The 12,908-nt window shown below is 40.9% G+C and overlaps 1 protein-coding gene across 2 annotated transcripts in view; it reads right to left on the bottom strand.

The window, feature by feature from the left end:
- Nucleotides 1-11,367: 11,367 nt before the first annotated feature.
- Nucleotides 11,368-12,908, bottom strand: part of AKR1D1 (aldo-keto reductase family 1 member D1) — a gene marked incomplete at both ends in the record, with an annotated part of 35,959 nt that continues 34,418 nt past the window's right edge. For both annotated transcript variants that reach the window (XM_084230832.1, XM_084230833.1), the window contains one exon: nucleotides 11,368-11,410. In XM_084230832.1, coding sequence (XP_084086958.1) covers nucleotides 11,368-11,410 — 43 coding nt within the window. The remainder of the gene's footprint in view (nucleotides 11,411-12,908) is intronic.

The raw sequence follows: 12,908 nt of genomic DNA, 5'->3' as shown, positions 1-12,908 counted from the left end.
AATTATGTACCAGCAGGGACTCTCAGGGAGAATCCTTATTGAAATGTAAGCAATTTTATGATTTCCTTTTATGATTTCTAAATATAGCAATAGAACCCCTCCCTCTCCCTCCTACTCCCTTCTCCCACTTAACCTCCCTCCCACACACACACACCTCTCTCTCTCTCACACACACATCTCTCCCTCCCTCCCTGCTTCCCTCTTCCTCTTTCTGTCTCTCTTTCCACATCCCTGATAACAATGACAATCTCCTTTCTTTAGTCTCTAGGGTCAGGCAACAGCACAGCACAAGGCTCTATATGGCTACAAGATGAATGAGCATCTTGCTGTGGGGCCTCCTGGAGCTGCCGCTGAGCCCCATTATAACCCGCAGCTGTACTGGGGTCGGGAGGATGGAACACTTCGTTGGTGAGACCCTGGGACATGAGATGCAGCCTCATTTCAGCCTCCTGGGTGGGTGGAGAGGGGGTGCGAAATGACCGTCCTTGTAGCACCAGCTCCCAAGCTCACGTTACTCTTGTTTGATGAGGGTCAGGCTGCTCTTTGAGATTCAGATCAGCTGTGCTTGAAGCTTTGCCTGCTGGTCATGTGGATACCAGCATGGTCATTATGTATCAGCACATCAGGAGCCCTAATGTCACTTGTAGAGTCAAAATCTGTCTTCAGGGATCTATCCCAACAGATAGATGCATGAGGCATTCCAATGGGGCATAGCACCAAGAGAGAAAGCATTTCCCAGTTCAGAGAGCCTGGGAACGGAGGTAGAAACTCATGGTGCGAAATCAGGTGCAGCTATGACTAATGACACCTGTGCATAAGGGCAGTCCTCTTCACGCTGCACACCTCTGAAGAATGCTCTAGAAGTTTGGAAGTTATCAGTGCATTTGAAGCCTCATAATTTCTGGTCTCCAGGCTCCCAATCACCCATGGCCATTTTAGGCAAAACCCTAATGCTGTCTTCCCTGCAGTTGGCTGCTGAGATCCAGGCCCAGATCTTATTCCTTTAGTTTTCCCTACTTGATCCTGGTGTTTAAGTTTCCTCTTAGAGGCTTGTAGGGTAAATGAGTTAATCAGGCTTTTTGTGCCACTGGCCTCTGTGGATATCACTTGTGGCCTTGATCGTGTTAACGCAGAAGGTGCTTAGACACATGGGCGCAAGGCCCACATGCCTGATTGTGGACACCAGAAGTATGGGTATGGCCGTGCGTAAGTGTGCACCTCTGAACCTAGAGGTCAGGACTATAAGCCCTCAGAGACAGAGGGCTATGGGAGGACACATGATCATAGAAGAGGCAAGACCATGAGAGAATGCCAGAGGGAAAGAGAGTCAAGATTCGCTGGGGCTGGGAGGCCTGCCAGTCTCCCGGCACTGACCTCCCTGCCTTGCCAGCCTGCAGGCTTGCCACTACAAGGCTCCTGTCCAAGAGGCAGCTGGCGGTGGTAAGTGGAGATAACCCATATTATGGTTTCCATGATGTCAGCTCATGTTGCTGGCTTGTCTCCCACAGGGGTAGATTAGGAGGAAAATATGAGTTATGCATGACATAGTTGTGCAGGGGAGGAAAGGTCTCTTCTGCCTAACTCAGGACTCTGACAGGATCCTGTCGTTGCACTGACAAAAGACAGATTAGGGCCTCCTTGGTGCTACCGCCAGCCTCTGCAGCACGAGTTCGATCCCAGGCTAGCCAGTGAGCAACACACGTGGCACAGCAGACCTTTCCTGTCTCGCCCCTGCTCCCCTCAGCAGTGTATTTCAGTAGATCTGCCTGTTCTGTTTTCACTCTCTCTAGTGAATCCTCACCTCCTGCACCTCTAGCTTATACCCCAGTTCTTGTGTGCATAAATAAATAAATATTTTTTACAAAAGACAGGTTAACAAGAGAGAGACAAAGAGAAGTTTATTAACACTTGTGCTACTCATGCCATACATGGGAAGGACCAGGTAGGAGCAACTCAACAGTTTGGTTAGAATTTGGACTTGTATGACTTAACAAAGGGACAGTGCTTTTTCAGAGAAATGGAAAAATGAACAGACATTAGTCTTAGGGACAGCAAAATGTGGTGCCATGAATATATGGTAGACCAAGGGAAGATGAGGACTACTTAGTACAGTTTGTCATGTGGATTCCTCTGGTGCTGCCTCCAGTCTGAAACGATAGCTCCAGGCTGGGACTAAAGCTGTGTCCAGTGGAGTTTTTGTCCTATCTGGTCACCAGGGGAAGAGGGACACCTTTGTAATTGTTTGTTCTGCTCTTAGGCAGCGGGAGAAGGCAGAGAGCTTTTCTTGTATCTGTTTCTTCTCAATTGCCTTTAGCTCTTAATAACCCTATGCCAATGTGGTCTAATCAGGGTGGCGAATTCTGATCTCTTTCAGCCTCGATCCTGATGTAGCCGGGGGACCCCCTGAATACTGACAAAGGTAACAACCTGTTACCTCCGTTGGCTGTTACTTCCATAGCTTTTTCCTGGATAAATGCCAGAAGCTTTTTAGCCTTCATTTTTTTTTCCTCCTGCCTTTTGTATGGTCCTTCGAAGTTACCCCAGGCTGTGATCTGCTTCTTTCCCTAGTCTCAATATTGTGTTACCCACCCTTTCCTGGACTAGCATTCACTTTGATTAGAAAGAGGTGGATTTCAGCCTAAAGAACAAATACAGAAATGGGCAGAACCTCAGAACTGTGTATACAGAGCAAGGAGCCCGAGGAAAGTGAAATCACCACAGCTTCAGCATTTTTTTTTTTCCCCACTAAGTTTGAATCTTGTTTGAAATTGCTATTATCCTTGCAGAAGTTTTTTTCCGCAAGTGCTTGGGGATAGATGTAGCTTCCTACTCTTATTTCTTTATCAAATGAGTTACTTCAGCTCTCAAACCTTAAGGATTTCTAGTTCACTGCGTGCCCCTTTATTCCAGAGGTACAATGGATTTGGCCCATTTAATTGGCTCTCTGCCTAGTTATATCAAGAACTTTGGGGTCGGAAAGAAGTAGATTACTAGCTTAATTTACTCTCTCAAATTGCTTCTATTGAATAGCAGTCTTTTATTTATCAGAACAACTTTGCTTTGATTCCTGAGGAAATAATTTATAATTTTTGTTTTATGTATTAACTCATTTTCAGAGGGACACATTTGCCTGGGTGTTTTAAACTCAAAATCTAAAAGATGAAAATTGTCCTGTTTTATTTTTTTAAAGATTTATTTATTTATGCATCCAAGAATTGGGATGTAGGCCAGACTTGCGGGGTGGGAGGATTTACCAGAGACAGAGCAGGGAGCAGAACAGGCAGATTGACTGAAACACACTGTTGAGGGGAGCAGCGGGTGAGACAGGAGAGGTCTGCTGTGCCATATGGGTCAGCTCCCTGGCCTGGGGATTGAACTCGTGCTGCAGTGGCTTTGGATAGCTTCACAGTGCTGTGCTTAACCCCTTGCGCCAACAGGGAGGCCCTGTCTTCAGTTTTACAATCGGAAATGACAAGCGATAGACAGCTTACTGTAAGCACTATGAAAGTGAGCCTAAACGGATTTGTTTTCAGTTCCATGTAATCAACTGAAATTATGGCATTAGGAATAAACACATTTTAACAGCTAACAAGAGTCTTGTGTTAACAGGTTTTCTCAGCCTCAGTGCTGTTGACATTTTTGTCCAGATAATCCCTTGTTATAGGGGCTGCTCTATGCATTGTGGGATGTTTGGTGGCATCCCTGGTCTCTAGTTACTCAAAACCAGTGTTCCCCCAACAGTTGACAATAACTTCTGCGCTCTAACCTTAAGGATTTTTCGTTCACTGGGTACCCCTTCTTTATTCCAGAGATACAATGGATTTAGTGCATTTAATTGGCTTTCTGCCTAGTTACACTAAGAATTTTTTTTAACTGTCTGCAAATATTGCCAAATGTCTCGTGGGTGGGATGGAGGCTAAATTGGACAAAATTGCTCACAGTTACAAAGGAGAAACCCTCTCTCAAAATAGCTTTTCTAATATTAGTTGATAAAAATGTGTAACACAGGATTGTATATCCATTGCACTCAATTCCATTCTTTAAAAGAGAATGTATCTTGTCATAAGCCCATGAAATATTGAGACCATTGATTGATGATATCTGAGCTCAGCATGAGTCAAATATACATTGAATATACAATATATCATATAAAACATAAATAGAACTTTGTTTTCTAGCTTTTCCATTTTTTTTTAAATAATTAGGGATGAGCTTTTTTTTTTTTAAAGATTTATTTATTTATACAAGCACTGGGTATAGTCAGAAGCACGGGAGGGTGAGAGAATTCATCAGAGTCAGAGGGGAGAACAGAGCAGGCAGAATGACAAAGTACACTGCGGAGGGGAGCAGCGGGCGGCAGGAGAGGTCTGCGCACCATGTGGGACCCTCGCCCAGCGGCCGGGGAGCGGCTGGGGAGCAGCTGGGGATCGAACCCGCGCTGCAGAGGCTGCGGGCAGCTTCGCAACCCAGCACTCAACCGCTGCACCACCAGGGAGGCCCTAGCTTTTCCATTCTAACACAAGAAATAATAAAGCAAGAATTGTTGCAAACATTATTAATCAAAAGAGGAAGCAAAAACGAATTTCAGACTATCTAGGATATAACAAAATTGATGTATGAACTCAACTAAAATAGTGTTCAGAGGAAAATTCATTAAATTCAATGCTTATATTACTAAAAAGGAAAACAAATAAAATTCAATGAAATAGGCACTTGACCTCAGAGCTTATAAATCTATGGATAAGCAAAGTAGAATAGATAAAAGGTCAGTAAAAGAAAATGAGATATTAATGAATTGGGAAGCAGAAAAACAGCAGACTGAGTCAATTTTATTTTCCTTTGGAAAACTTGTTCTAAGAGAAATTTAAAAAAAAAAGCAAAAATAAAAATACCTTGCCAGACCACTAATTAACAGGAATTAACAGGAAAGACAGGCATACAAAAATGGAAAGCAGCAAATAACCACAGGTTTAGGAAAATTTAAAAAATCAGAAAAGTACAAATATGTAAATGCTGGGAGTTCAGGAATTTTTACTTCATTTATTGATGTATCCCTGCTGCCTAGGACAGCTGAGCAGAGGGGTTTCACAGAAGAATTTATTGTCTAAATGAACAAATGTGATAAACTATATGACCTGGATATATTTTGAGATGATAAATTTGAAAAAAAATTGATCTTTGAAAAAAATGGAAAATATACAGGTTCTCATTGACAGAATTGAAATTCTCAGGTAAATTTTATTAAAAGTTTAAGGAACAAATAATTTAAATTTAACTTGTTCTGGAGTGGAGAGGGTGAAAGAAAATCTTTAATAATAAAACAGCACACTTGATAGTAGAAATGAATTAATGAGTATAAATAAAGAAAGCTACAGAACAGTCCCATGCAAGCATCACTATAAAAATGGTCAATAAATTTAAAAAATTAAAAATGTTCAAAAAACAGTACATTATCAAATAACAGGATAGTTAAAAAAAAAACACAACAAAAACCGAATCATTTCTACCGACTCCTGCTAATTCTGTTCCTCCCTGACCTCATGTGACCTTCAGCAGGACTTTGCATGAAGTCTACACAACCTCCAAGCCATCTGGCAATTTCTCCCTTTCCTGACAACACCTAAGACAGGATTAAGGGGTCTGCATGCTCCTAAGGTCTTTGTAGGAGAATTTCTAGTAGCTAGATTTGAAGACCTACAAATGTCTATGGACTTTGGTCAAGACCACTGTTCTTTGTCCTGTGCCATGTCTGCATCCAGTTCTCAAACTGACTAAAATACTGGAGCCAAAAAGGAGCATGATTAAAAGTGATGATTTATCCCTCCCAACTCCTGCCCCTGGCAAGAGAAGCAAGACTTTAGCGATCTGGTATCTGCAGGTAGATGCATGGAGGCTGGAGTTCAGATTCAAAGATCCAGATTTAGATATTATCTGTAATGATCAGAAATTGAACTCGACAGCAGAAACCCGAGTTTAGGGAGTTGCAGAGAAATACCAAGCCTGGAAAGTGTAATTTGACTCAACCTTTGTTAAGTCCCATCACTGTGGTCATAAAATATGTGCATGTCAAAGTGTTGGAGGCAGCAGACATGGGTTTGGTGCCAGTGCCCTCTCATGGCCTCTGCCAATGCCTTCCGTGTCCTTATCAGTGGGAGATTGTGCCACAGAAGTTAGTGACCTCCAGGAGAACAGGGGCAGGCAGATGAAGAAACATCTGCAGGCTGGGGCAGCCAGTCCTTGTGGCTTCTCGCCAGTTAGTTAACAAACACCTCTTTGGGCTTGCAAAGTTCACCAAGAGTGTTAATATTATTGGTGATGACTACCTGGGCTTAGCGAAGCATTAACTAATTAAGGCCATTTTTACTACTGATATCAGCTGCAAAGAATTTAATTTTAATCAATTAGTTTGCTAGGATTGTTGCAATAAAGTGCCACCAGATGGGTGACACACAACAGAAATCCATTGCCTCACAGTTCTGGAGGCCAGAAGTCTGTGATCAAGGTATGGGTGTTGTTGGTTGCATCTGAGTCCTATGAAGGAGAATCTGGTTCATGCCTCTCCCCTAGCTTCCCTTGCTTTGCTGGTTATCTTTGGGGTTTCTTTCATTGTAAAAGAATCACCCTTATCTCTGCCTCAGTCTGTCCATGGTGTTCTTGTGTGTGGATCTGTGTGCAAATTTCCCCTTTTTGTAAGGACAGTCATATTGGATTCAGGCCCACCCTACTCCAGGGTGACCTCATATGAACTAATCATATCTGCAATGACCCTATTTCTAAATAAGGTTACATTTGGAGATCCTGGGGCTAGGACTTTAATATATATATGGGTGGGGGTGTGTGGAGTGTACAATTCATCTTAAAATAGATGAGAAGCTTAACAAACTCAGTAGAAATCAAAAGAATAATCAGAGATTACTATGAACACGTATATGCAAACAATCTAGAAGAGATGGATAAATTCCTAGAATGATATAATCATCCAAGCTGGACAAAGAAGAAATAGAACGCCTAAACAGACCAATTACAAGCAGCAAAATTGAGGCAGTAATCAAAGCACTCCCCAAAAACAAAAGCTCAGGCCCAGATGGCTTCACATATGAATTCTACCAAACATTCAGCAGTAAATTAGTGCCTATCCTACACAAACTCTTTCAAAAAATTGAAAAAGAAGGAATACTACCAAATACTTTCTACGACGCCAACATTGCACTAATACCAAAACCAAACAAAGACAGCACAAAAAAAGAAAATTACAGACCAATCTCCCTAATGAACACTGATGCAGAAATCCTCAACAGAATCCAACAATGCGTCAAAGGGATAATGCACCATGATCAAGTGGGATTCATCCCAGAGGCATGAGGATGGTTCAACATACGAAAATCGATCAGTGTAATCCAACATATCAACAAAAAGAAAAAGAAAAACCATATGATCATATCAATAGATGCTGAGAAAGCATTTAACAAAGTCCAACATCCATTTATGATGAAGGCCCTTGAAATTCTAGGGATAGAAGGAACATACCTTAACATGATAAAAGCCATATATGACAAGCCCACTGCCAATATTATTCTCAATGGCGAAAAGCTGAAGGCCTTTCCTTTAAGATCAGGAACAAGACAAGGATGTCCTCTCTCACCACTGCTCTTCAATATAATACTGGAAGTCTGAGCCAGGGTAATAAGACAAGAGAAAGACATACAAGGAATCCAAATAGGGAAAGAAGAAGTAAAACTATCACTATTTGAAGACAATATGATAATATACATAGAGAACCCTAAAAACTCCACAGAAAAGCTACTCTAAATAATCAACCAATTTAGTAAAGTAGCAGGATACAAAATCAACACACAAAAGTCAGTAGCCTTCCTACTTGGGAATAAAACCTAACAAAAGAGGTGAAGGACCTATACAAAAAAAATTATTAAACACTGTTAAAAGAGATAGAAGATGACACAAAGAAATGGAAAGACATCTCCTGCTCATGGATTGGAAGAATTAACATTAAAATGGCCATCCTACCAAAAGCAATATACAGATTCAATGCTATTCCAATAAAAATCTCAATGACATTCTTCAGAGAAATAGAACAAATACTAATGAAATTCCTATGGAATCTCAAAAAAACATGAATAGCCAAAGCCCTACTGATGAAAACTAAGGAGAAAGGGGTATCACACTTCCAAACTTTAAGCTATACTACAAAGCCATAATAATTAAAACAGTTTGGTATTGGAACAAGAACAGACACACAGACCAATGGAACCAAGTAGAGAGCCCAGAAATAAAGCCACACTTATATGGACAACCGATCTTTGACAAAGGAGCAAACACTATGCAATGGAACATGGACAGTTTGTTCAATAAATGGTGCTGAGAAAAATGGACCACAACATGCAAAAAAATGAAACTGGACCATTACCTCTAACTTAGCACAAAAATCAACTCAAAATGCATAAAAGAACTAGACCATAAAATAAATAGAAGAAAATATCAGTAAAACACTACAAGACATATTTCTCAATAACATATTTAAAGACTCATCACCCAAAGCAAAGAATGTCAAGGAAAAGATAAACACCTGGGATTACATCAAACTGAAATGCTTCTGTACAGCAAAAGAGACATTAACGAAAACATAGAGACACCCCACTAATTGGGAAAAAAATCTTCCACTCCAGTCATCTGATAAGGGGCTGATAACAAAGATATACAAAGCACTCACATGACTCAACAAAAACAAAGTAAACAATCCAGTCAAGAAATGGGCAGAAGATCTTAAAAGATATTTCTCCAAAAAGGAAATGCAAATGGCCAACAGGTGTATGAAAAAATGCTCAACATCCCTTATCATCAGGGAAATGCAAATCAAAACCACATTGAGATACCACCTTACACCAGTAAGAATGGCATATATCAAAAAATAAACAAGCAACAACAAATGCTGTTGAGGACGTGGTGGAAAAAGAACTCTCCTACATTATTGGTGGGGGTGCAAACTGGTCCAGGCACTATGGAAAGCTGTCTGGAGGTTCCTCAGTCTATTAAATGGAGCTACCATATGACCCAGCAATTCCACTCCCAGGGATCTACCCAAAGGACACAAAAACAGTGATTCAAAAGAGCACCTGCACCCCTATGTTTATTGCAGCACTATTTACAATAGGTAAAACCTGGAAACAACCCAAATGCCCAAAAATAGATGACTGGATCAAGAAGATGTGGTCCATATACACCATGGAATATTATTCAGCAATCAAAAAGATAAACTCATGCCATTCGAGCAACGTGGATGGAGCTAGAAGGAATTATGCTCAGTGACATAAGCCAGAAGGAAAAAGAAAAATATCGATGGTTTCACTTATAGCAGGAATATAGGGGAACCCAATAAGACATCAGTGGGAAAAAATAATAACAGTACAAAACACAACAAAGCAAAAATAGACATTTATAAACCAGAGACATCCTGCAGGGGAGGAGGCGGGAGAGGGATCAGAGGGAGGGAGGGAGGAGCACAGAGGACTGAGGTGATGGTGCACGGGTGCCTTGGTGAAGGAAACTATGGGGACTATACCTGAAGGGGTGGGGGAAAGCAAATATTGTTTAAAAATGAACAATGATGTAAAAAATAAAAAAAGTTAAAAAAAAAAAAAGAGAAGCTTGACAGGGGCAAGAACAAAGGGAGATGTGACATCACACTCTCACGTTTTCCCTGATAGTCTTGTTTCCTGTCTCCAACTCCGCCCACCACCCCCTTCTCTGTTACAAATGAGAGAGAATCCCCCTCCTCAGGGGACTCCTGAGGACTCTTTCAGTCAATGCCTATCTTTTCAAATTGTTTTGCCAGATATGGTCCCTCCTCCACACCAGCCACATAGAAATATTTTAAAGAGGTTTGATAATAGGGATCAGTTTCTTACTTTAATTATTGGACCCCATTAGGCCCCCTCTTTTCTTAGTGCCCACTGTAGGAACTTAAGGTCTTTGAATTGAATTGAATTCAGATGATTGTCCCCCTGCCTGTCCCAGCCCCCCAGAACAAAATGGAGATTTTTATGTAGTAGAACAAGTCATCATATTTTATTATTTTTTGCAAACAAAATAATTTCTAGAGGACAGCATATAAGCATTTATTCTTGGAATCATCAGAAAAAAGTAAAATACAAATCAAACTTTCTTCAGAGGGCCAATTTCTCAGAAATGTGTGTTTTCAAGCCATTGGAGATTATCTGTAAACAATTGGTCTTGGACAAACATAATTTTTGAAGAATTCTTGTGGGAGTGAACAATTTTGAGTAGGTAAAAAGATTGGCCTAGTTTTGAAAATACATACTTCTCCATTGTGGACTTTTAATATTCTTATTCACTTAACAAATTTACAATGAGTTAAATTACCAGTATTCTCTTGAACTTGTGCCTTTCTTGAAATTCTATGATCCTAACAACACTTTCAGAGTCTTAAGAAAATGTTTTTACAAAGACTCTCCTTTCAATATGTTTACCAAAGACTCTGCTTTCAATGCCTTCTTTTAAAATAGTCATCTTTGGACTATGTTACCAGGCAGGGTTTTATCTGTGTCCGTTGGTTGTCTCGAGCCACTTTGCATGATCATATTTTGTATGATGAATGGAGCATAGAACACCCAGTTATGTCCAAGCTCAGGTTCCTTGAAGCAAGCAAGAGAGATTCCACAAGTACCCATCCCTCTAGCTGGGCAGAAGCTAAGCAAACACACACTGGATGGAAATAACAACAAAATTATTTTGGCTTTGCTGACCACTGTGGTGTTTGTTTAGCACTGTGTCTGGAGCTGTCTATACTTAGCCCTCTCTCTGCACAGAGTGCAGCAAATCACTTCCTTATTTAAAAGGAAGGTGTGGATCTTACCTCTGCTGCCCTTGTCACAACAGTAGTCCAAACCCTCAAGGCCTGACACGTGCAGACTCTCCTTTATTGACATCTAAACCTTTGTCTCCTGCTCTGTCTCGGCTAACAGTGCAGCTACCAGTAGAATCTGCACCCAGATTCTAACACCACAGCTACCAGTGGCTGTACCCAGATTCCTGGGTCTTCATATTTGCCTCCAAAGTCCTTTCTAGAATCTATTGTTTTTCCATCTGTAACCCAGAAGACATTGATCTGCTAAATCATGAGTTGATTCTTTCCTAATGATTATTGTAGCGTTTAATCATCTTTTCTTTGACATAACTAAATCAAAGTCATTACACTACATGAAAGTTAAATATCTTTCCACTACTAAATCTGAGAATAGTAAAACTCCTTTCATCTCCACATACGGGGAAAGCACCCAGCCCCACATCGTGATACAGAAGGAAAGAATCGGTGCAGGAGCTCGCGGAAAGTCAGTATTCCTCATGAAATGGGTATTCAGGATGGTCACTCCACCTGCCAAGACAATTCCCCCAAAGGTAAAGAGCTTACTCCAGAGGCTGAGTAGGTAGCCTCAAGTCACCAGCCTCCTTTGACAGCCTCACCCACAACCCCCTGTCTCTTACCAGCCCCCCTGTCTCTCACCCACTCTCCTTCCCTGTTTTCCCTCATCCCTGGTCCTTTTTCTGAAGCCCTGAGCAGCGCCCTGAGTGTAAAGGGTGGAAGGGATGGCTGGTTGCTGCCAACTCAACGTTTTGCTCTGCATATAAGCACAGGTGGTGATCGTGCTGGGCTGCATTTGGGTGAGTTCTCAATTCCTTCCTCACTCTCCTCCCTTGAGCCAGGCTGTGAAACACAATCTTTTCTTTTTTTTCCAAAGCCCTGGTACCAGCCCATGTGACCCCCTTCTCATAGATTTTACTTGTCCCTCTCACTGGGCCTCCTGGGAGTAGAAAGTCTGACATTTAGAAAGGTAACCATGAGCTAAGTAAGTTTCCACGATGATGATGGTGGTGGTGAACTTATCTCTAAATAGCAAGGGTGAAACAGTCTATAAAAGGACTGGTATGTGTGGGTACTTGTCATGGAGCATATAGAAGTATCAGTTATCTGCAACTACTATGAACTTTATAAAAATAAAGATTCTCAAATGTCAAAGATGAACTGGATGAAAAATAGAAAAAAAACCATGGACAGCATCCTAAGTGATCCTTTTAGTGGATTAATCTTTGTTTCTGCTCGCCGGTTTTTCTAGTTGTTTGCTGGTATGATGAGTTATGTCGCTGGTGTTGCTAGAAATAGGTATTAAACATGTCAAATACCAGACTAATGTTACCAACTGTATGTAACAAAAGGAAAATCAGTTCAGGGGTGGGTTGACTAGTTCCATAGAAATCATTTATCTTTAAGAGCCAGTAATTAACCTTGACATGTTTGTTCTGTGTTTGTGTTTGGTCTTTTGTTCTTGTCAGGTGTACCTTTGATGTCAGATAATTTTTTGCCATGGAAAATTCACATTTGAAGACAGATTGGTTCAGAAATTTGGTATTAGGATAGTCAGATCACTTTTCACTCTTGACAAATAGTGGGACCAATAAGAGTCCAAATGATATGAACTATCTTAAGGAGCATTTTCTAAATGCTCACATAAAGAAAAGGCTGCAAAGAGAAGATGACTATCCAGGAAATTTGAAGAACTGCAAACAATGAGTAAGAAAAAAATGTGTGTCTACAAATACGTGTGTAAATACACATATATATGAACTGTACTCTTCTTAAAATTTGAAAAGCACAGGCTATTTAGAGAACAGGGGGCTACTTCAGTTGATTAGCCTGATGTCTTCAACTAGCGTAAGCAATTTTGTCTGTGGGAAGTCCGCAAATAGAGCTCGACACTCCAAATCTGAGAGGCAAGCATTCATTTCAAATTCTAGGTTCTTGGGTCCCAGCCCCTGTCCTCTTTCCCTCTCTCGTAGGACTTGTTTTGGAAAACTTTTCTCTAAATGATGCATCA

Source organism: Talpa europaea (assembly GCF_964194135.1).
Source record: "Talpa europaea genome assembly, chromosome: 3".
In the NCBI taxonomy this organism is placed as follows: domain Eukaryota; kingdom Metazoa; phylum Chordata; class Mammalia; order Eulipotyphla; family Talpidae; genus Talpa; species Talpa europaea.
This window is presented reverse-complemented; position numbering and strand designations above follow the sequence as displayed.